Source organism: Dermochelys coriacea, chromosome 19, assembly GCF_009764565.3.
Source record: "Dermochelys coriacea isolate rDerCor1 chromosome 19, rDerCor1.pri.v4, whole genome shotgun sequence".
NCBI classification, from domain to species: Eukaryota; Metazoa; Chordata; order Testudines; family Dermochelyidae; genus Dermochelys; species Dermochelys coriacea.
The window spans coordinates 3,412,070-3,436,426 of NC_050086.2; the positions used below are offsets into that span (position 1 = coordinate 3,412,070).

The following is a 24,357-nucleotide window of genomic DNA, read 5'->3' on the forward strand; positions in this document are numbered from 1 at the left end:
CCTAGTGACCTACCTGAGAGTAGGATCAGACCCTTCACCTCCTTGCGCCACCCTACCCAGCCCTTCGTCCACTGGACGAAGCATGGAGTTGTGGAGGCACATCACTTCTAGTGAGAAGGGCAGCGCCAGTCAGGAGTGGGGCCCCACCGTGCTAGGCAGTGTCTGAACACCCAAAAACCCGCCCCTTGTCCCAAAGGGATAGTCAAAAGATTTGGCCTCTTCTAGCACAGATCCTCAGCATTGGCTGCAGTACGAAGCGAAGCGTCCGACAGGAAGCTGCATTTAGCATCCTACTGGCCCTCACCTATCTCCGCCCCTATTGAAGTCTCCTGGGAAGCGCCCACCAACTCAACGGGTGCAGTTAGACCAGCACTGAGCCCTTCTGAAATGCCCACCCTCACCGCGCAGTCCTTCCCACTGTAATCAGCAGATATTATGACACCCCTGTAACTAGTGCCTTGGGATACATGTCTCCATAAGAGTCTCAGAGCCTGCAGACTTGGGTTTGCACTACAGCCCTAAAACCTGCCGTGCAGACGTTGCAGCTTGGCTTGGAGCTCGGGCTCTGAACCGCACCCCACACCTCTGCTTCAGAGCCCGAGCTACAACGTCTGCGTGGCTGATTTCAGCGCCACACTGCAAGCCCCAGGAGCCTGTAGACCCAAGCTCTGAGACTCATTGCTGCTCCCTGCATAGATGCACCCTAAAAATTAATCCCACTTCGGCAGGCGAGCAGCGCTGACGTGCCTGAGTGGTACATGTTCAGGGGGATGGGGGGGTGTACGTTAGTAGGTGAAGCTGGAGTCTGCCAGCACTGAAGGTGACTTACCGTCAATGTTGAGCATCATCTTCCACATGGCAGGCCTGACTGACTGGTGGAACCCAAACCAAACCTCCCTGCCCCCTCCCAGAGGGTGGTAGTAACCTTCAGGAGGAGAGAAAAAGGAACGGCCCACAGGGGTGTACCTGCAAACCAGGGAAACAAGGCTCATGTTATTCAAAGCAATGTCAGCAACTGACTGTGCAGGAACAGGGACTGCAAGTCAGCCTGCACGCCCACAGGAATGGCTTAAAAACTCTTTATAACTTAGCCACCTACACCCATGTGGGTGCGCCAAAATGAAGTCTCATTACGTGTATCGTGGGAGTACCTAGGAGTCCCAGTTATTGGCCAGGACACCACTGCGCTAGCCACTGTACAAAGAACAAAAAGGATGGTCCCTGCCCCAAATCAATTACAATCTACCTAAGCCACCAAGATTGGAGGCGCTCAGCCCCTCAGAAGACAAGTCAAGCCATGAAGTTAGGTGGCTAAATGCAGACCGCTGAGAAAAGCTAGGCTTTGGACATTCAAGTTTGGAAATTTCAGCCTCCCCAAACATCCCTACCTCCTCAAAGGGCTACGGCGAGGGCTAGCTAATGGACGTGCCATGCCTAGAGAATGAGCACTGCGATGCTGACCCTTAGCCTCTGCCCCCATCGCTCAGCAGGGGGAAGGCACAAGGATGCAAAGCAGTAGACAGTTCTCTTTGAAACGTACCCACCAGACTCCTCAATCCCTCGGGTGCAAGGGCCATCCTTGCAGCACTGAAGGCAGAGTGATGGCACAGGCCAACAACCCCACATGTGAACCCCAATAACCACAGTGAGACTGAAGTATCCCAGCCCACAGGAGACCAGGCTGTGCCCGGGCAGAGAACAGGAGAGACCGAGGTGCACCGGTGCCCAGGGAATTGCATTCATCTCTACCAAACACACGCACCATTCACTCGCTTTGAAAGGCGGCAGATGTGTAACTGTTACCTGTGACCTGCCCTGGGAGATCTCAGCCCCTCTTGGCAACACCCCCAATGTCTCTCCAGCACATGCAGTTCCACTCCGATGAATGCTCAGTTATTATGCCAGCTTTCCTCTGGACTCTGCTGCTCCTGCCCCGGACACATCATCCCATCCCAAGCACCCAGGGGAGCAGATTACCTCATTGACGCCAGATGTCTCATGGCAACATCTAGTGCCTGGACAGATTCCAGCGGGACGGGGATCTGCCCGCTCACCAAGGCCTCGTGGAGCATCCGCCAGCTCACGATCGCCATCCACTTGATGGAGACCTTAAATATCCTGTCTTTGCCTTCCCCTGGGATCGTTACCTCAAAGTCAACCTGAGGCAGGAGGGGAAGAGAGAAGTCATTAGAACACTGCTAGTCAGACTCAGCAACGTCTTTCCCCTCCAACTGCATCACCTCTTTCCACCCACACCTCTTCCCCTTCAGGGCATATGACTTTCTACCTTAAAAAAACGTAGCTAGGAAAAGCAGCACGGTCCAGCAGACACCCCAGAGTCCTGGGTCAACGTTCCAGCTCTAGCACTGACTGGATGCATGACCTTGGGCAGTTGCTCTTTGCCTCCGATTTCCCCTCCCAGCCTTTGTGGGTCATCTGTTTAGACTATAAGCTCTACAGAGCAGGGATCACCTCCTGTACACAGCCTGATACAGCAGGGCCCCTGACGTGGCTGGTACCTCTAGCCACTAGTCTTGGCAATCTCTAGGAAGCATGCTTGGTTGACACTGCTAGGCAGTAATATAACACAAAGAACCACCTCTGTGTCTCAGTCTCCTCATCAGCAAAATGACACCATGACACTTCCCTTGTATCATGGGCAGCCAGCCACAAATATCTGCTTTGAGCTCACCCACTCACCCCAGGAACTTAGAGTCCACCCATCCCCACATCTCTACCTGTGGGCCGAACTTCTTGGCTACAGGCTTGGGGAACAGGACCTCTCTCCCCATCCCCAAGCTTTCGTTTTGTTTTCTAGAGCCAGAACCACGCCCCCATTCAATCTTTCTGCATACCGAGCTCCCAGGAAGCACCGAGTACCCCTGGCTGGGCCACCCCCAGGAGTTTCTGCTCCCCGCTCTCACCCGTTCGTTTCCGATGGGCAGGGCAGTGACGGTGTAGATATTCTTTTTCCCGTCATATACTGGCTTCCGATCTCCAAAGATCTGAGGTTTGAAGTGCTGCACCATGTATTCCACAACCTCCCTACAGAGAACAGGGGGGCAAAGGAAAGGAAGAAGAAAAGGAGAGAAAAGCAAAGCTAACTGGATCTTTTATTTGGCTGGTTGACTCCCAGCTTAGCCTCTTGGGGCAGAGCAGGTCATATAAAAATTACTGTAACCTGGGCCATCTCCAGATCTGATAGCAACACATCCAGCAGGTCAGAAACAATCAGACAACCCTTCAGCCCCCAGATGAACAAGTGTGCGCCTAGCCCGGTATCTTGAAAAATCAGTGACTGTGTAATAGGGTTACAAGGCACATGGGAATGTGCACCTGTGCACTCGGAGCAGGCGGCAGCCCCGGGGAGCGTGCCTCAAAGGCAGGGGAGAACGACAAGCGTCTAACACAGACACACGCTGCCAAATGGCCAGGGAACAGCAGCAGCATCTGCTCACTGGTCTCCCAAGTTCTGAATTAAATATGCTGCTGGGGTCGGGGGGGAAGGAGTAGGGGAACAAGAACTTACACGGCCCAAGATCTGGGGCTTTCTATTTTTAAAGTCTGCATCTGTTGCCAAAATATCCCAGCTGCTCCGAGGGACCGGGGACAGTATTGCGGTCCAATATCTCCTGAGCCATCAGGGCCATGAACAAATGCTGAGCAGCACAAAAAAGCTGGGACTGTACAGGTCTGGGTCAGCCATCTGCGAAGCTAGGGGAATGCCCACATCATTCGGCACAGGAAGGCTTGGAGCACATTGGACTGAGAGTGTGCTAGCTCCATCCAAGAAGAAATACAGCTGTAGCTGGTATGTTCTCAATGTCTAGAGCGAGCATGGATGGCATTAGACAGCCTTGCTAGTAGAATTCACTCTGCTGCCCCAGGCAGGCGCAGCACCGCTCCGGAACAAAGCAATCCATGTGTCACAAGCCACACTGCAATTAGAGGGGAGTAAAACAAACACGGTGCAATCTGGAGCGCTTTGCATCTTGTTGCACATTCGAACCTGACCCCCTTTTCACACTGAATGGGACAGTGTTTGAAAAATTGGTTCTGCTGGGGAAAGGCAACGTTTTGTGTTCTCACAGATCACATTATCCACTGAACTTCACAAAGGCGGCAAAAAGCTACAGGAGATTTTGCAAAGAGGTCCCAGAAGTTTCACATGGTCTTGGACACAAGCAGGAACAGTAGAAACTTCTCCACATTCTGTTCTACATCCCAGTGTGGGAAGGGAACAGAGATCACAGAAGCTTCACTCTGGTGCATCCCCTGCACCGCACACTTCCCGGAAAGGGAACAGCGTTCACGACCGCTGCTTCTGTACAAAGGAGCTGAGTTGGGAAAGAGTGCTGAATCCTTTAATACTTGCCTTACCTGTTGACTCTGCGTGGACATTTATCGGGCTTGATATCCACTTCATAGTGATACACGTCGATTTTGGGAATGTCCACTTCAAAATAGTTGGCCAAGAGCTTGATAGGCTTCCCTACGGTTCCTATCCCAGGCCGACGTGGTGCTTGAAATACCTGCTGCAAGGGTGGCAGGTAAGTGCCTGCAGCTAGGGAACAAGAGACATTTGGAAGGTCAGGAGATCTGGGAGACCACAATAAATAAGCAGCCAGGGACTGTGAAGCTGGAATTCCACAAAGAGCTTTTGGGGACAAGAGCCAGAGAAGCAGCACTCAATAGAACTTCTAGTTATCAGATGACACGTTTGTTTTTTCTAATGTGTTATTTCTCCTTTATTTCAGTCTCACTGCAGTCCTGGATGTGGGGCGGAGATGCGATTACAAGTAATTTTTTACAGAAGTTTACAGGTTACAGCATTGCAAGAGGTGCTTACAACTTCAGAACTAGGATCAGAGCAGCTAGAGATGGAAGAGGCTTCACCTGTTCTCTGCAAGTGCCAAGCCCAGTCAATGTATCAGATTATAACACTGACTTCTTCCCTTCTGTGGTGCCTTTCACCCATGCATCTGGAGCACCTTGCACACAGGAAAACCACCCACCCAGTAGGCAAATATCCATTTTGCGGATGGGAAAACTGAAGCACCAAGGTGTAGCAACTTGTCTAGGATCACACAAGATGGTGACAGAACTGAGGCTGGAATCCTGGCTCCCAGCCACATGCCCTGATCACAAGTACATTTGAAACATGAACCGCTGCTCAGACATACAGAGCGGGAACCCAGGGTAGCACTCAGTTTTCTCGGGTGCGAGAGGACCAGTTGTGCCCAATTCCTATTTTAAAAGGAGCCTGAAAGCAGCCAATAATTTTCCCAAGCTACATACTGATCTTTTCCACGCTGCACAGAAGAAATCATCACTATACACAAGTAGCCAGCACTAGTAACAAAAAGCCCTCCTGGCACTACTTCTGGAAGATGGAACACACTTCGGTGGTTGGAAGGTCAAGTGCAACTGCATTTCTGCCAAGAACCATCTCTTTCCACAAGCCGCAGCACTGGCGACGAGCTGAGTGTTTGAGGCAGATGGGCATGTGGGATTACGGACATCTGACATTTAGATAAATTAAAAAACTGGAAGGGCTGATACTTCATCACCCACCCCATCCTAATTCCCAGCAGGAAATTCTCCTATTGGAACCTTTCCCTGAACCTCTCCGGTGATCCCATTCCATCAGATGACACTCGCCGACACAGAAATGTAGAGAAGGCCAAACGCTGGCCTGCCTCTAGGGCACGTCTGCTCAGCTGCACGGAAGTGATGGTAAAGTTAAACATGATCCATGCTGGGCTATGACAAATGGAATGCTTTGTTATAAGGACAGCCCTATAAATAGACTCTGGTCCTGTCAATTCCCAAGCCAGGCACCGCAGCACAGGGGCAGAAGCCTTGATGGTTGTCAGAATGAGATGGAGGGAGACATTGTTTAGCAAACCCTCCAGAAGTGGGCCCCATAAATAAATCCATCTTTGGCATCAGTATAAAGTTAGCAAGGGGCCTGCCTCTGGCAATAACAGAGGCCTGCTAGAGGAGCAGCATGCAAGCTTCAGGCTTTGCATCTCAAAGTTGTGTGGTCTCATGAGTAATTAAGTGGATGGATTAAATAAAAACAATCCCACGAGCTTTCAAGCCGGCCATCTGCACCGTTTCGCAGCAGAAAGGCCTCACTGCAAGGATCGAGGGACCACTGTGACTTCTGCACAGAACAAAGACCCTCTCCCACAGCCTGAAAGCAAACGGAACTTTTATCAGTCGGCCTCAGCACTGAATGCCAGTGCCCCAGAGAGGCGTTTTTAGACACTGTCCAGACAAAGAGCAAGATTTCAGCACCCTGCCACAGCAGAGATACTGCCCCAAGCTACATATGGAGATGGAAGGCATGGCAGGAACAGGTTTTTCAGAGACGGCCTGAAAACAGAAAGCCAGCCACCATTCACTCCTCGCTCCCACCAGCCCAAACCATAGTTTGCTTTGCCATGCATGTGGATTATCAAAGGCATTTGGCTTGTGGGGGTGCAGCAAGGGCTAAGCGTATTGCTAGCAAGGAGCACCATGACGACAGACCTCTTCACAAAGCAGACACAGGCCATGGATATGCAAGGTCCCCCCATCATTCCCCCCCCCCACATCAGTGTGCCTGAGTCAAGCTAGAAGAACCCACTGTAGGAGGGAAGATGGTCCATTCCCCCCCCAGCTTCGCCGCTTACCTGGCCACAGAGGGGTTTATCAGGGACAACTGTGGTGAGGAATGTGTTTGTCGTAGACACTTGCCACACGGGAAGCAGATGGGGACAGGAGCTTGGAGGCCCCTGAATAGATTTTTACTTAAACATTAGCAAAGCCTCTCCTTTCCCCAGCTGCCATGTGAAGCCTTGATGCACGAGTGGCTGGATCCAAGTCAGTAAGCTCTGCAGGCCAGGGGCTGTCTCTTCACGTGTGTTTTTAAAGCACCTAGCCCAATGGGGATCTTTGGGCACTGTCGTAACAAACACTATTAGCAGAAGTAAGTAATAGACTCACAGACAACACTGTCCTCTTGCCTGACCTCCTGCACATCGCAGGCCACAGAATCTCACCTACCCAACTTCTGTAATAGACCCAGAACCTCTGACTGAGTTACTGAAGTCCTCCAATCATGATTTAATAATACCGATAACAACTAGAGATAAATACCAGTAATTACTGACAATTGTTCTTCAAGTTTTGAATGGTCAAGAGACATGGATTTTAGCGGATTAAGGGCAAATCCCCAGAGGCAAACCCCTTACCCAGACAAGGAGGGGGAAAGAACTGCAGCAGCGGGAATGCAGAATAGTTACCAGCCACATTCATTGCTTTGATCCACTCCCACCCCTCACCCAGTAGCCCCAGGTGGAAGATAGAGGATAATTTATAGCAAAAGAAAAGGAGATCGTGTCTTTCCATGTCACATGTCAGGGTTTCAGAGCACAGGGCATTTGCAACATTTTACAGGTGAAGAGAGAAAAACTAAAGGTGTTTTAGTCCAGGCACCTTCTTCTCTTTCGGTTTTCAAATCACCAGGTTGAATATTTACTTGGGATCAAACATTTAACCCCTTGCCTGCTTCTGTGAACAGAGTTTGGGGGTAGATTCCCAGCCAGGTCACAGAGAGTTCAGTGTCAGTCACAGTGGAGAAAGCCCCATTGGCAATCCCCAGGGTAGCTCCCCACAGCACAAACAGCCATTGTCTCCTCCGAGCAAAGAGGAATCCGACCAGCCCCAATCTCCCAGAACCCTGTCCCCAGCCTGATTTACAAGCAAGAAGCACACACAATGGGGAAAGAACCCCGCTCTGGCAGACAGACAAGAGACTGGCCTGTGCTCCGGGGAACAGAAATGAGGCTCATTCTGGGAAGTATTATTTTAATAGCACATAACGGCATGCTGGGCACTTAGCAGGACTCAAAGACAGACTCCAGCAAACTCACAGTCTCAAAAGCAACCCCACTTTCCATTTATTTGCTCAGCATGACCATGTCTAATAATAAAGGCTAAAGCAACTATTCCACAGCCCTTCGCACACCCATGGTATACTGTGTCCATCATCTCGAGTATACCGACTTCCTGCATCAGACACAGAACTTAATCCATCTTGCCTAAGGCTTTACAGAGTCCACTGGGAATAGAACCCAGGCAATCCCAATTTCAATTCTTGTATTCAGAACTATGGCTCTCCCCAGCAGGCCAGTAGCGAAGCTGTTCCTTACACAGGTGAGAAGGACACGCAAATTAGGGTCTCAAGTGACAATACACAGAAGATAAACACTCCTTAGCAACTAATAGGAGGGGTGTGGGGGGGCTGTTTTAGGAGAAGGTATTAACCAGATGAGCAGCACTCCCCAGTGAAAAAACCAAGACATGCAAGTTTACTGTATAATGGATGAAACTACTGGCATAGATTTCTTGGCCATGATACAACATGACTAGTTAGCTCAACCTTCGCAGCTCAGGGGCTACTTACTGTTCAGCTGACACACACTGATTTTGCTAGTTTTTTTACCTTGAAGTTTGTGTCTTCTCCACTAGACACTAGGTAAGAACACAGCCACAAGCAGTAACCCTGCATGGCGGAAGAAATCACGGTTAGGCATATTTTTGCAACAATTACAGTCTGATTTATTTGGATGCTGCCAACCTGGTACCTAGTGGATAATGTTAAAGGTGGTTTGAAGGTAAAGCACTTTGCCCTACATCTTCCCATGGGTTTCCAGTCACTGCTAGAAAGGAGCAATTTGGGAAAAGCAGGAAATCTCTTATGTAGAGAAATCATTAAAAAGGCAACAGTGGGTATAAAAAGAACCTCCTTCCTACCCCAAAGCCTCTACCAGCCAAAAAAGGAATTTAATAAAAATCTAAAAATAATGCCACCCCTCCCAAACTAAATCCCAACTCCAAGCAGCATTTTAACCCCATAGAGGGAGAAGCACTAGGAACCCCATGAATTTCATAACGGACTTCACTATTGCTGTTGATTTTACACGGACAGTGCCCAGATACTCTAATGATGGGGAGGTAGTATGAAACCCTAGAAGAAAAAAGTGTGGTTACTAAGCTGATGGCATCCCTGGACTCTGGTATGGTTATAAAATATTACATGAAATAATGTCAATAACAGATATCACCCACCCCCCCGCAAGGGGTTGCAGCCACAGATCCTGTCCACTCCTCTCACTGCCTTCCCACTTGGCTAATCTTCACCCAGTAGCCTCAACCCCCTGCTTCCCTATCTGTTTCCTGCAGTCTGGTCAGGTTTGTAGCCAGCTGGGCCAGGTGTAAGGGACTGTGTTGCATTGGATGGTCAGTGCTCTCAACCTGCATGATCAACTGGTGTCTGTGTCAACTGGTGACAGAGAGCTGGAGGCGCCGTTCCAACTCCAGATCTGTAGGACATGGTGCTCTTCGCTCCAGTCTCTGCCCCCTACCCCTTTGCTCATATTCACTGACAGCCAGTCTCAGGTTCTACTTAAATCCAAATTTCAATTCCAGGCTGAAAATAGCAGCAGCAGAATAAGTAGGAAGAGCAATGTGAATTTCAAATTCACTTCTCAAATGTGCAATGGAATCTAATTTTTACATTGCATACATCTTCACAAATGGTTTGATTTAAAAAAAAACAACATGCCAATGCGCTCCATAACTCTAACAAGGGCCCTTTTCCTTTCCAGATACTCACATGCTAAATTATAACTTTAATCTTAAGGTATCACAAACATCTGATACTTATTTAAATATAGCACAGAAGTGCTGTAATTTTCATAAATACACATGTAACACCTTTGCAAATACTGTACTAAATACACTTTGCATTTTCATCCAAGCAACTTAAACTTTACAAATCATGTCGCATGAGGAAAGTATTTCCGTTTTATAGGCAGAAACCTGTGGCTCAGAGAAGTCTGGTGAACGAGCCGTAGAACAAGAAATAGAACCCAGGAACCCTACTCCCATACAGCAGTGCAAGTGTTGTAATCGGTTAAGGTCCCTGCAATTGCTGACTTTTGCAAACAAAAGTTACCTGTGGACAATGAAGCCCAACAGTTCCATCTAATCTGATTTTAAACTCACACTTCCCTGCTCTCTTACTTTCCACCATGCTCCGTTAACAACTCTTGCAAAACTTCCGAGACAGGGGAGAGGGATTCTCCTGCAGTTCCCTTCCAGGAAATTATTAAGCTGTGCTAAAGCATTTCTTTAAAAAGTACATGCCATAGTTTGCAATTCCTAATATGCATCTCTGGGAATCCATTTGATACCAACGATAGTCTCAGTAGGGAAAGGACATAACTTCCACTGAGTAACACTTTACCTTCCTTTTGCACTTGTCATCTGAGGATCTCAGGGCCTTTTACAACCATGAATCAAGCCCCACCAACCTCTTCCCATGAGGCAGGCATTACCCTAATTTTACATATGGGAAAACTGAGGCACAGAACCAGAAGTGACTTGCAAAATGCCACTCTGCAAGTCAGTGGCAGAGCTGCAAAAAAGACTCCGGCATCTTGACCCCGCCCCCCACACTTGGTAAGGCAACTCCCATCTTTTCATATGCTGTGTATATATATCTCCCTACTGTATTTTCCACTCCATGCATCTGATGAAGTGGATCTTAGCTCACGAAAGCTTATGCCCAAATACATTTGTTAGTCTCCAAGGTGCCACAAGGATTCCTCGTTGTTTTTGCTGATACAGACTAACACGGCTACCACTCTGAAACTTGTCTCCCAGTGTAACAGAGCAGTGGTCTGCAGACCCCTGGAAATCCACAGACTATGTCTCGGGGGTCCATGAAATGCTGCTGTTACCACGGAACAGTTGTTTTCAACGTGTGGTTCATGGACCCCTGAGGGTCCACCGATTATGTCTAAGATTTCCGAAGGGGTCCCATCTCCATTCAAAATTTTTAGGGATCCACAAATGACAAAAGGGTGAGAACCAGACAGACCCCAAAGTCAATCCATGTCATGGTTCTGAGAGAGGAACTCCCTGGATGAAAGCAACTTTTGAAAGTGCAGGCCCAGTAATTCAGATGGGCAACATGTGCATTGCTTGGAATCCCGACAAACAAATTTTTAAGATGACAAGAGCTATTGAGAAGTCTGTCCTACAAGAGAGGAAAGAGCAAAAGCAGGGCTTCACATCCACAAGGGAGCCAAAGCAAACGGCCAGGCAGCACACACTACATCAGATCCCACACAGTGCTGCTAGTGCAGCTCTGGTTCAGACATTTGCAGAACAAAATGAAATGAACACACTGCAGCTGTGAACATGGGACAAAAGAACCAAAATGTTATCTGTTCCCAAGCACAATCCTTTCCAGCACCTTCCTTTCCTCCGATTTCCCCACTGGCCACCTGTGATCCACTCTGCCAATTACCCAATCCACAGCTGCCACTGAAGTTAATGATAGCTGTTGCTTTTGTGATAAAAGCAAACCTTGCACCTCTGTAGAAGAGGAGCCTTTCCAGAGCCTTCTCAATACAAAGAAAAAGCAATGCAAGAGCTAAAAATGGCTCTCAAAGCGCCCATGGTGTCAGGGCACTGCAAGCCTAATGCCATATAGACAGGCTAATAAATAAGACTCTGCATTTACAAAGCCTTTCATCCAAGGACCTCAAAATGCTTTATAAACATTAAGCCTCATAATTAATTAAGCCTGTGAATTAATATCACAGATTAAGCAGTTAGTTCTAACTGACAACAGGATTTGGCTCAAGAATTATAGCTTGAACCACTAAGCAACAGTGACTGCAACAAAATTAAGTTTGATAACGTTGCTAGAGAGATGGTACCCAAAAATTAGCACCGTGACCAGTTGGAAAGGAGGGATTTCATAAGAGGAGAAAGCGAGGCTACGAGACTCTTCTAGTGGATGTGAGGAAGTTCAAATCCTTAGACCTGGTCTACACAACCAACTGATGTCGGTATAACTATATCACTCAGGGGTATGGAAAGTTCATGCCCAGGTGACCGGGAGTCTGAAAACTTAAATTCTGCTCCCAGTGCTGGCACTGAGCTGCAGTGTGACTGTTGGCAAGTCACCTCCCACCCCATGCTGTGCCACTTCAGCAAAATGGGGATAATTATTTTCCTTTCCAAAGTACTTTGAGATCTACAGGTGAAAAGCTGCTGTCATTCATTATATTTGTACAGTGCCTAGCATCGTAACTAGTGAATTGTTATTCTACCCCATGGCAGGCAGAGTGTCAGCTGGAAATTCGGGGGTTTAAAGTGGAATATGAAAAGCAAATTGCCAGACAGCTACTTTTACACCTGCTAGCTAGACAGGGCCCATGAGCAGGGTCTGGGGGCACCACCTAGGTAGGAATCCCAGTACCACCCAGGCTTGGGAGCAACCTCCAGCATAAACAAACCCAGGTCTAGATGAAGAGAACTCCATTAAACCAGTAACTAAAGCATCTCTGGCCAGCAACAGTATTTGGGCACAAATATTTGTGCACTTTGTGTGCCATACCTTGGAATGGGCTGAGCACCTGCAGCCTGCACTAGCTTCATTTTCACGTGGACGTGTGTGTCATCTGCTCACAGGATTTATACTTGCTGCAAACCATCACTGTGCAAGTGTGCAGGACACTTGAACAAGATGCAAAAACACTCTTCCCCCCCCCCCCCCCCGGAAGAGATACAGCAAATACAAATGGTTAAGACCAGCCATGAAGGGGGCATATGCATGGGAAGGACGCAGCAATGGAAGTTTAAGTTTTGCCCTGGAAGAGGGAAGCTTGTTAGGAGTGACCCGTCTGCCTGGAGACAGGGGGTTCTCTCCACATACCTCAACTCTCCATGGTAAAACTGCATAAACTCCCATTTTGTCATGTAAATGAGAGCGCTGAGGCACAGTGGTTTTGCTGGAATACAATGCATTCAGTGAGCAGTATGAAATCTGCCTGCCATTATAAATTCAGCAGACTGGGAGGAATTGCAGACTTTAACACACAAAAGCAGGGCCCCAGAGCCATTAAGATAGAGGTGCGATGGGAGAGCTCTGATCACTTCGCACCAGAACCCCCCCATGCTATGGACTCTCGCACATGAAAAAACAGCCCCTCGTGAACTCACCAGCTCTTTTAGGAAGGGTTGTGTGTGTATAGTGTGCAACAGGAGTCAAGGTAAAAATCCACTTGGGGTTATTAGGGCTGAAAGACGCTTTGTTTATATATTTAGCGGAACAGCTGGCAAACACAACCAATTGACCAACAGCTGCCTGATGGGTGAGAACCCGTAATGTTTAGGAGGGCATGAAATTAACATGTCAATTTAAATCCTCTCCAAATGCTCTATTCAAAAAAAAAAAAAAAAAGGAGGCAGGCCACTGGAATTGGACAGACACACAAAAAGAAGTTTCTTTACACAGCAGAGTTTGTATAATAATCTCCCCTCACATACACACCCTGTTCTTAAAAAAATAAAGTTAGGAATCTGAGAAAATTATAAATGGGTTTTGAGGAAAAAACGGTTGCTTTACAAAAGCCTTGAAGAGACACATTTGGCTGTCACCAAGTGGTGTGTTAATAAACTGAGAAAGGCCATTAATCACCACTACTCCACACTCACTTTAAAAACCCTGAAAGATCTTCCACCCTGAATCAGTTCAATGAAACCTCTCATAAAAAGCCAGAGAGCAAGTGGCAACACCAGATGAAGGACAATATATTCAGGCTGGGAGAGTTAACAATAGCCTGCACAGAACGAGATGGTTGTCTATTAATTTTATGGGGACGAGGGCTGTATTTCTCTTTTGCACAGAGCCAAGCAAAATTACAAGAAAATATGGACATCTATTCCCAGGACATTGCTACTAATTCAATACAATTCTTCTTCCTGCATTACCCAAACTAAGATCTCAGAACCTGCTGGACAATGAGTCCCATTAAAACATTTGCTGGGTGAGAAGGATTTGCTCAGACTTCCTTGTCAGTTTAGCAGCTCACTCACAAAAAAAGTCACAGCAGAAACACAGCTTCATCCACAGTCCCCTCACGTTTATTCTCAAGCCTATGATCAAAATTTAACTCTGCGAGAGAATCACCAGCACCTGTTTTCTTGAGTGTCTTGTTTTCCCTAATGCAGCAAATGGACTTAAAATAGCAAAATTTAATATCTGCTACTACTAAATAGCAAATTACGACTATGCAGTTTCATTTGCTATAAAAGGCTGCACACTAGATGCAAAGAGGTTTCTGTGCTCTTAGGTTCACTTGAAGAGATTTTAATTTAAAAAGGTGGAAGATAAATTTCCCTACTGTTTCAGGATTAAAGGATTTTCTCTTTCCAAACTAAATAAAAGCCTGTTGCCACCACTCCTGTCTTGTCTACCCTGGTGAGTGCACATTCATAGATGCCAAGGCCCAAAGGAACCATTGTGATCATCTAGTTGGATGAACTAAAAATGTGTGCCTTATTTCCAGTTTAAAGTAATTAATAGTGGATTATACACTTCCCACCTCCAAGCTAACATTTTTAAATGCACAGAGGAAGACATTATTTGATACAGGGGACAGAAGAAAAATATATGCAGAGTGTAGATTTATTAAAAACACTTTCCTTTTGTTAGTCTCTAAGGTGCCACAAGTACTCCTTTTCTTTTTGCGAATACAGACTAACACGGCTGCTACTCTGAAAACTTTGCTTTATCTAATCTCTGCAAATTTGCACTCACTGTAACATTAATTCTCTATCACACAAGTTACTTTAACTGCAATTAGGTTAATATTGGCTGTAGTGGCTTTTTGGTTCAACACTAAACTGAGTATAATTAGAATATGACCACATGGCAGGCAGAGAGCTCAGACTGTAAACACCGATTCAAAGCATTAAATCGGTCAGCATGCTCCAGGGCCAGCCTTCTGGGGGAAAAAACTGAATTGTCCAGCCACCCAAGTATTGCTTCTGGCCCGGGTCTCAGTAGCTGTGTCCAAAAAACGTGAAGAAATAGGCACTAATCTGTTTTACTATGGTATTTACTTCTGAAAGCAATTTAGCTCTTTGTAGACACTGCACAGAGAGCCTTAAACCGTAAAGCACATTGTTACGCTGTGTCAGGATCTCAGCTTTTAACTGGGAAATCAGAAGTGTCTAAATTGGAACTGCCAAATTAAAAACATCACCCACCCTTTGTCTGCACAGACCTGCATCCTGTCTGCACTAGCGTGGTTGCAAACTTCTGCGAGACACCCTAGACCCTTGCCAAGCTCCGTTCAACAACTGGGAAACTCCTTGAGTCACTGGGTTTTGCAAATTAGCAATTTAGTGAGTGAAACGGAAAGCAAATGTACCATAAGGTGTACTTCGCTCATTTAATTTTAGTTTAGGTTTAAAATTTCAAAGACTACTAGAAAACATAATGCAGTGTATTTTGCACAAATCCCTCTTAGTAATATGAGACCTCAATACAGCACCTGCTAATAAAAACCAAGCTAGGGAGATACCACCAATTTTTTGGGGTGGATTTCAAGGAGGTTCTAATGAAACTAAATCTGCTGAATGATTTTATGACACCTGCCAAGTTAACTTAAAAAGAGATAATGGTTTTGTGACATGACAGATGAGTACAAGAAGCTGCAACTCCAGCCCTGACCCCTTGTGCTCCCCATCTGTTTGTTACAGCCATCTGCCATCTCTGGTCTAAAGTTGGAAATCCTTTAGAACAGAGGTCATCTTTGTGTTATGTGTGTACAGCTCCCAGCACATGGCTGCTAAGTGCCATCACACTACAAATAAAATAATAATGATTATAGGCTCCAAGCAAAGTAACAATTCCATTATTTGCAATTGTGCAGAGGATTAATGTCCGGAATGAGTCTGGGAAAATGTCTCGCTCTTCGCCTCCATTACTTTGCTTCGACCCCTCAAAGCACAGCACCCGCCTTACAATTCTGGGAAGGGTCATTGAGAAAAAAATAGTCCCTCAAATACACCTAGTCCATCTCCAGCCTCCTGTACAGCAGTGGAAGCAGACCCCGAACTCTTGGCTCCAGAGTTTCTGCATAGCAGTCAAGTTTTTAAGATGTTTTAAAAGCACACTCTCCGGATAGTCACACACTTAATCCAATCCCAGACTATGATGCCTCGCACCACATAGCCAGAAGCCATATTTGCTGCTAGGAACTAGGAAAAAGCTTTGCTGTGCTCCTTGAAGTATGGAGAGCCGTGAAGCACGGGAGTTCTCAGGACCAGGGAAGGTGGGAAATTTAGAGCCATGACATTTATAAAACAGAAGCCCCACCACAGTGACAAGCTTTGCTGATTTCCAAGGCTGGCTCCCTTAACATCAGCTGAGGTGGAAACTGAATTCATTAAAGTCACTTTCACTTATGAATTAGTCTAGGATCTGATTCCTATACTCCACAGATAGGAGCATACTGCAGAATACAGGCTGATTACACTGTAACAAATAGAAAAAAAAGGAACTGCCAGACTGAATCAGACCCGGAGTCCATCTGGTCCAGTATCCTGTCTGACTGTGACCCAGTACCAGCTGCTTCAGCGAGAAGTACAGGAAACCCTGCAGTAGGCAGTACGGGACTATATATGGAAATATGTATTTGCTCACTGTATGGAAAAGGCCAGCAGTGTTTTGGAACGCTGGCTGCTTGCAAGATTCTCACAGGTTTCAGAGTAGCAGCCGTGTTAGTCTGTATTCGCAAAAAGAAAAGGAGTACTTGTGGCACCTTAGAGACTAACAAATTTATTAGAGCATAAGCTTTCGTGAGCTACAGCTCACTTCATCGGATGCATTTCCTATGAAGTGAGCTGTAGCTCACGAAAGCTTATGCTCTAATAAATTTGTTAGTCTCTAAGGTGCCACAAGTACTCCTTAAGATTCTCACAATATCTTCAGTGTGGGTTGCTAATCCAGTCTTTTCAGTCATGGATCAGGAGTGTCAGATCTCTGCCTTCTCAGCGTCTAGAAGAGGCAAGAGATGCCCTTGCTACTATCGCTTGTTCCAGCAGCACTTTACACATATAGTCATCTAGAACTTCTACACAGAAGCCACTAAGCTGCAGACACACAGAACTGCAAACTTGGACACTTGCTTACTGTGTTCAAAGACACAGGACTAAGCGAAGAGACACTATTTCCTCCTTTTTAAGGATTCTATTGTAGCAGCATACAAAGTTACTCCCTATCAATGGAGCAGGCCCAAAGACTGGGATCTAAATGCCAGTTTCCTCCATGCTAAAATGATTAAAGTGTACACACACAGCAGTGATTTACCAAAAAAACCACCCTACAAACCAAACAAGAGCATCCCTGCAGGATAATTTCAGTATGCTTATTTTCCTGATTTCTTTTAACATCTGCCATTTTAATCATTAGTCTCACATTTGCTTTTGTACGTGTTGTAGCTACACAAAAGAAAGCATTTAGAGATAAATCACATATGTTATGTCTTGAGGCAAGGTGCTTCTCCCGCCTTTGTTGCATGAAATAATCCTGTCCTAGAAACACAGTAAATACCCAGACATGAATTCGTGTTTCCTGAAGATAAAAAAAATCCTTTAGAATGAAACAGCTGCAGGTTTTTGTGGAGGTTAACACACAAAGACAACGGTTAATCTTAACGGTATTTAGGAAGTTTGTAAGGGATACAGAAGGTGCCAAATACAGGAGAGTGGGTTTAGTAGTTAAAACCACCATGAATGTGTGTTTAGTTTCCTCCTTCCCCAAAACTTCCTTTCTTAACTGCATGTAATTTAAAAGCAGAAAGGGCTGCTGAGTTCTTCTCTGTTGTCTCTCCACTCATTCTTATGTTCCACATATCTGTATTAAATTTTTCCATACACTGTACTATCGAATCAAAGATCAGGATTACGGTACTATTTGATGCAAGGTTTATCTGGCTGCTTAGGCTATAGCCAAAGAGGGAGAGAGTGGGTGAAAGGGAGCTGAACTGAGAAGGGAGTGTATAGAATTTTTTTCTATTGATACATGTTGCATTGAAATTGTTTATTTTGTCCATGCACCTAGAAGTTCCATGTACTTTATTACAAATATACAAATAATTTTCAGTACAGATATTTTCCCTCATCTCCTTTGCTGTGGTGTTTGCTCAAACGCTCATGATGAGCCTAACTGGATTAATGGAAAGCAAAACAGTTCTTCTCCGTGTCATTACACAAGATTTTCAGGGACAGACAAGGTGGCCTTTGTGTACAGAACCCAGTTATGGATTTCAGATCCATTCTACGAGTGAAGAGTAGCAGATTTTACAAGCAGAAACAATGGGAGGTAGTCAAGAAAGCCTCTTGGCAGATCTGTTAGATTTATGGGTTAGACACAGCCACACTCACACTAAACACTGAGGACGTGTCCCCCACACTGGGCTTGGAGAAAAGTGGACCTTTTCCATCACTGGCGTCTCAGCTGCTGGGGGTGGCACGGTCAGTGATGCTCAGCCATAGCAGCTCTACGAGCAGTGTCCGGAGCCTAGATCAGTGGTGCATACCCCACAGTGCACTGTTCTAGCCCACAGCTTCTGGACTGGGTGAAAACTGTAGCAAGTTCATGCACATTGGGTGTGATCCTGGTTAGGTGCTGAGTGGACTTAATCCCTACTGGCTTCTCGAGTGGATGAGGTCACTAAGAACCACATTGACTCTCAGACACCCTTTTTGCTCCAATAGCGGCAGCAGTAACAACACCCGCAAATTAAGTTTTTCACAAGTGTGTGGTGGAAAGGAAAAATAAAGACCATCACCCTAGAGCAGCAGCCTGCTGTAATTTATGCAGAGTTCCCGCAGCTTCCTGCAATAACCGATGAGTAACTGACCAGAACCAATAAGGTGCTACATTCCCATGATCCAGCCATTCACAGCAGGGTCTTTAAATGGGAGTCTAGTCCACAAACACACTTCCCCCACTCAGAGGACTTGAACCCGATACAGTAGAGTGCAAGGCATGCAAAGATGAACAATATAATGCAATTCTAATCTGATGCACACTTTTCCATTTTTGGATCTCAAAGCACTAAAAATTACTTTAGCTTCACTGTGTAAGGGAAGAGGGCATCATTATCCTTATTTTATAGACAAGAAATCAGAGGCACAGAGAGATTAAGTGTTCACCCAAGGTCACACAGCACAACATCGGTAAAATCAGGAACAGAACCCAGGAGTCCCGGTTCCCAGGTTCCTACTTTAACCACAAGGTCACACTAGTCAGAATGCTAATAAGTCAGTGTTAAGTATTAGCTTCTAGTTATCAATGTACAGATGAGCTATTTCCCCATGACACTGAAAACACCCACAATACAACTGAGGCTTCAATGTGTTCAAGTTAAATTAATTTACTTCAGAATTAAGCCAATCCTATTTTAACCAGTGCCAAACTCATCAATTTAGTTTCAAGAACCTAACAGAAGCCAATGATCTAGCATTGCAACTGATTTTCTTCTCTCCACCCACCACCCTTTATTTTAGGCAGTAATATTCTGTAGGAAATTAAAGTCACTCAGTTGAGATCAAATAAAAATATCCATGGAACCCACATGAAGAATTAAATGATCCACTGCTACAAAAGCGGCAGTTTAAACATCTTTGGAGGGGTTTTGCAGGGGAGGGGCAAACCAAGGAAAGGACAGTCTCAGAAGCCTTGTTAGTTGCTCACATTGCTTCTCCCCAGAACACCCAGTTAAACACCATTGAGGGCACTAGAATGAATCTCTTTAGCAACAGTCGCTGCCTCCCCTCTCCAGCTGTCAGGCATGCAAAGGAAGCCCAGACTTTGCGCATGCCCCAAGCACAGAGACAGAAACACTCCTGCTCCAAGGCCGACCACCGCACGTCTGCTGCCTTTCACCCTAAGTCTCTCTGACAGGCATTAGGTGGGGGAAGAGGAGGAGGATGGGTAGAAATGGGGGATTCTTCCTCCCCTCCCTATCCTGGAAAGATTAAGCCATTTGCTGGGTTTTGAGATATAAAAGGAGTCTGGCAGTCCAGGACCTTAGCAGCAGGATTCATCTATACACACCATGCTCTGCAGGGACTTGCACCTGCTGCTCAACTCAACAGCCCCTTATCCTGCCCCTTGCAGCTGCCTCAGTCCCCCAGGCTCCCTCCCCACAGTCAGCCTCTTTCAGGAGCTTGCTGCCTCCCACCACCATCCTGATGGGGCTTGCGGCTCCTTTACCCAGCAGTCCCCTTCCTCTGCAACCAGCCCCTTGCACAACCCTGGTTTAGTTACCAATCCACCCCGAGAAGCCCTCTCTGCTCCATGCAGCACCTACCGCATCTTCTTCGCTAGGGGGCAGCCCAAGAAATCTCCCTCTTTCCATACTTCCCCTCCTTGAAGCTGCTGGATTCACTCATTTCTTTAAAGGTTCTTCTCCTTCCCAAACCCCCTTCCCACAGCCCCCTCAACAACCCATTGCACCCCCTCCTATGCAACACTCAGCCCCCCAAGGCCCCTCCCTTACAACACTTCCCATTTCCCTATCCTTCCTTGACACCCCCTGGTAGCAGCCCTGTCCTCCCCCTTCCCACCACCGAGTCCCCATTTTACAATACACAGCACTGCACAAACACCAACGCAGAGCCTTCGGGGCCCCAACTTCAGAGGACCCCCCCACTCCCAAATCACACAGCCCTCAACTCAGGAGCCCCCCTACACCTCCAGTGCACCAGCAGCCCCTCTTTCCCAGTGCCTCTCCACTGCACAGCCTTCCTGGACTCCACATAGCAGACTCCAACCCTACAAATGCCAGCCTCCATCCCACCCATTGCACATGCCCCTCGATAATTTGCCAGCCTCCCCGCCCCATTGCACAGCCATCCCAAGCACCACATTGCAGACCTCCCGCCCCTACGCTGCATCAACCGGTTCTCCATCCCTTTGCACGACCTCTCCCTCAACCGCAGCCCCTAACTACACATTGCACCAACCCCCCGTCTCTTTTCACACCCTCACCGTACAGCCCCCTCCCCCATAAAACAAAGTCTCCCCACCCTCCGTGCGCAGCTCCCCCACTTCTTTCTCTCCACTGCAGCCCCATAACCCCATATTGCACAAACTCCGCTTCTCCTTTTGTAACCCCACTGCACCGTCTTCCTCGGCAGCACACCACAAACCCCCTTCCCCATATTGCACCAATTTCTCTCTCCCCTTTTGTGCAGCCTCTCCCCCACTGCAGCCCCTTATCCCCATACTGCACTCCCCACGACACAACCCCCATGCCTCTTCCCCCACCGCACCATAGCCCCAATGCCTCCCCAGCGCACCCCCCGCGCGCAGCCCCCCCGGCACCCCCCGCGCGCAGCCCCCCCGCCCCTTGGCACCCCCCGCGCGCAGCCCCCCTGGCACCCCCCGCGCGCAGCCCCCCTTGCACCCTCTGCCCCCCCGCGCGCAGCCCCCCCGCCCCTTGGCACCCCCCGCGCGCAGCCCCCCTTGCACCCCCCGCGCGCAGCCCCCCCGCCCCTTGGCACCCCCCGCGCGCAGCCCCCCTGGCACCCCCGCGCGCAGCCCCCCTGGCACCCTCTGCCCCCCCGCGCGCAGCCCCCCCGCCCCTTGGCACCCCCCGCGCGCAGCCCCCCTTGCACCCCCCGCGCGCAGCCCCCCCGCCCCTTGGCACCCCCCGCGCGCAGCCCCCCTTGCACCCTCTGCCCCCCCGCGCGCAGCCCCCCCGCCCCTTGGCACCCCCCGCGCGCAGCCCCCCTTGCACCCCCCGCGCGCAGCCCCCCTTGCACCCTCTGCCCCCCCGCGCGCAGCCCCCCTTGCACCCTCTGCCCCCCCGCGCGCAGCCCCCAGCTCCCCGTCACCCCGGCTCCGGCACCTGCTCCCGAGGGTCCTGCTTCCATCCCATCCACGCGGGCACGGCTCCGAGCTGGGCTGACGGGGGGGGGGGCGGGCGCTGCCGCTGCTGCCGCCGCCGCCGCCGCAGCCCCTGGGCAGCCTCCCCGCCTGGGCCCCAGGGCGCAGGCGCGACCGCCCGGCCAACCCGCGCCGACGCCCGCGACTCGGCCCGGCCCCAGCGCCCACACATGCGGCGGAGCGGGGGCAGCGCCCCCTAGCGGGGCGGGGCGGGGCGGCCGCTCCCCGCGGGCCCCCGGTGCGTCTGCACAGCGCCGCCATCTTGGCTCCATAGCGAGGCTGGGCGGGTTTCCCAGCCGCTGCGCTGGGAGTGTCCTGTCCGTGCAATGGGGGAATAGGGGAGGGAGCGCCGGGTGTGCAGTGGGTGTGCAATGGGGGAGTGCCGGGTGTGCAATGGGAATAGGGGAGGGAGCGCCGGGTGTGCAGTAGGGGAGCGCCGGGTGTGCAATGGGGGAATAGGGGAGGGAGCGCCGGGTGTGCAATGGGGGAGCGCCAGGTGTGCAATGGGGGCTGGGGAGGGAGCGCCGGGTGTGCAGTGGGTGTGCAATGGGAATAGGGGAGGGAGCGCCGGGTGTGCAATGGGGGCTGGGGAGGGAGCGCCGGGTGTGCAATGGGGAGAATAGGAGAGGGAGCGCCGGGTGTGCAGTGGGGGTGCTGGGGAGGGAGCGCCGGGTGTGTAATGGGGAAAATAGGGGAGGGAGTGCTGGGTGTGCAAAGGGGGGCTGGGGGAGGGAGCGCCGGGTGTTCAATGGGGGGCTGGGGAGGGAGTGCCGGGTGTGTAATGGGAAGAGGGGAGGGAGCGCCGGGTGTGCAATGGGGGGAATAGGGGAGGCAGCGCCGGGTGTGCAATGGGGGGGAATAGGGGAGGGAGTGCTGGGTGTGCAAAGGGGGGCTGGGGGAGGGAGCGCCGGGTGTGCAATGGGGGGCTGGGGAGGGAGTGCCGGGTGTGTAATGGGAATAGGGGAGGGAGCGGTAGGGGAGGGAGTGCCGAGTGTGCAATGGGGGGGAATAGGGGAGGGAGCGCCGGGTGTGCAGTCGGAGGGCTGGGGAGGGAGTGCCGGGTGTGCAGGGCTGACATAGTGCCAACTCCACTCATGCAATTCACACACAGACCGGCAGTCAAAAATATATCTAATGCCACAACAACAATGAAGCTGAGCAATTCCTTTGACGTATAAAAATGCCTTTTTCCAAATTGGATCTTTCAATTAAAATTTGGCCCATAACTTATATTTGGGTAAAAAAAAGTTCTTAAAAGACCGAAGATCAATAGAGATGTTTCCACAATTCTGTTTTAACGCCAGTAAGATAGTTGTTTGAAATAAATAAGCATTCTCCTGCAGTGTCACAAACCTTAGCATGGCTGCACAGTGAGGATGAAATTGACTTCATGGTCCAAGCAGAGAGAAAAGCAGAAAGTTAAACAAAGAGCATAAACCCTGACAAGGAAATGGGGTTTCTAAAGTCCTTCCACATTTAATAATCTAGTGTGGTTACAGAGTAGCAGCCGTGTTAGTCTGTATTCGCAAAAAGAAAAGGAGTACTTGTGGCACCTTAGAGACTAACAAATTTATTAGAGCATAAGCTTTCGTGAGCTACAGCTCACTTCATCGGATCCGATGAAGTGAGCTGTAGCTCACGAAAGCTTATGCTCTAATAAATTTGTTAGTCTCTAAGGTGCCACAAGTACTCCTTTTCTTCTAGTGTGGTTAGTAATTTGAGCACTGATCCTTATGTATGTGCTGAACTTAGATACTCCCATGCATAACTTAAGCGTGTCTATGTGTTCACAGGATCAGAGCCATAGCTAAAGAAATTTTACAGTATAAGATTTTTAAGTTATCAGTATCTCTTTAACACTCAGCTATTGCCAAATACGAATTCCACATACACCAATTGCCATTTAGCTTGAGAGTGAGGAAGAGAAACAGCCCAAAAGGTCACCTCTTCTCCTTCCCCACCCTGTCCCTGCAAGTCCTGCCTATCTGAAAACCAGCACGAACGGAGCCTCCAAGCAGCAGTGGTGCTACTGTCACACTGTAATGATCATCTTTGCTCTAGCGGGAAGGCCAAATAGAATGTAACACAGAATCAAAAATGGAACTAAAGTAGATGCAGTACAGGGAAATTTTGAATCTAGGAGGATGTGAAAGAACTTTCCAGTTACTTTGGGTAATATATTGCCCAAGATGGCACAGGGGGTTATACTAAAAAGGATGTCAGTAAGCACTTTCCTCAGTCTCACTCTATCTTTCATTACAGCATCATCAAATAAAAAGGAAATGCTTTAATAACTAAGATGTCCTTCAGGGTTGTCGGCTGAGCAGGGCTAGAGCAGTTTGGGTTTCCTAGCAGGTTCATGGCGAGGCACACTTGGCAGGGTATTTTTTGGAGTCATTTTTCTCTGCTAGGCTAATGAGAGAACAGTAGGGGACAATTTTATTTAATAGCAGCTTTTATTGTTTTAAGTTTGCTCCTTTATGAACCTTGTTGGCAAATGGGAATGATAGGTTGGTTTGTTTGATATCAGGGGCATT

The 24,357-nt window shown here is 48.5% G+C and overlaps 1 protein-coding gene across 3 annotated transcripts in view; it reads right to left on the reverse strand.

Annotated features, from left to right (window-relative positions):
* Nucleotides 1-21,935, reverse strand: part of LOC119845575 (protein argonaute-1) — a 46,597-nt gene extending 24,662 nt beyond the window's left edge. The window contains exons 1-5 of one of the 3 annotated variants that reach the window (XM_038378038.2): nucleotides 21,783-21,935; nucleotides 4,381-4,564; nucleotides 2,925-3,045; nucleotides 1,978-2,159; nucleotides 830-966 (exon numbers count right to left, since the gene is read on the reverse strand). In XM_038378038.2, the coding sequence (XP_038233966.1) occupies nucleotides 830-966; nucleotides 1,978-2,159; nucleotides 2,925-3,045; nucleotides 4,381-4,564; nucleotides 21,783-21,807 (649 nt within the window). In that variant the 5' untranslated portion in view covers nucleotides 21,808-21,935. Of the gene's footprint in view, nucleotides 1-829; nucleotides 967-1,977; nucleotides 2,160-2,924; nucleotides 3,046-3,529; nucleotides 3,939-4,375; nucleotides 4,565-21,782 lie in introns of those variants that run through there. The other 2 variants (XM_038378039.2, XM_038378040.2) reach the window with 2 other exon arrangements.
* Nucleotides 21,936-24,357: the final 2,422 nt, after the last annotated feature.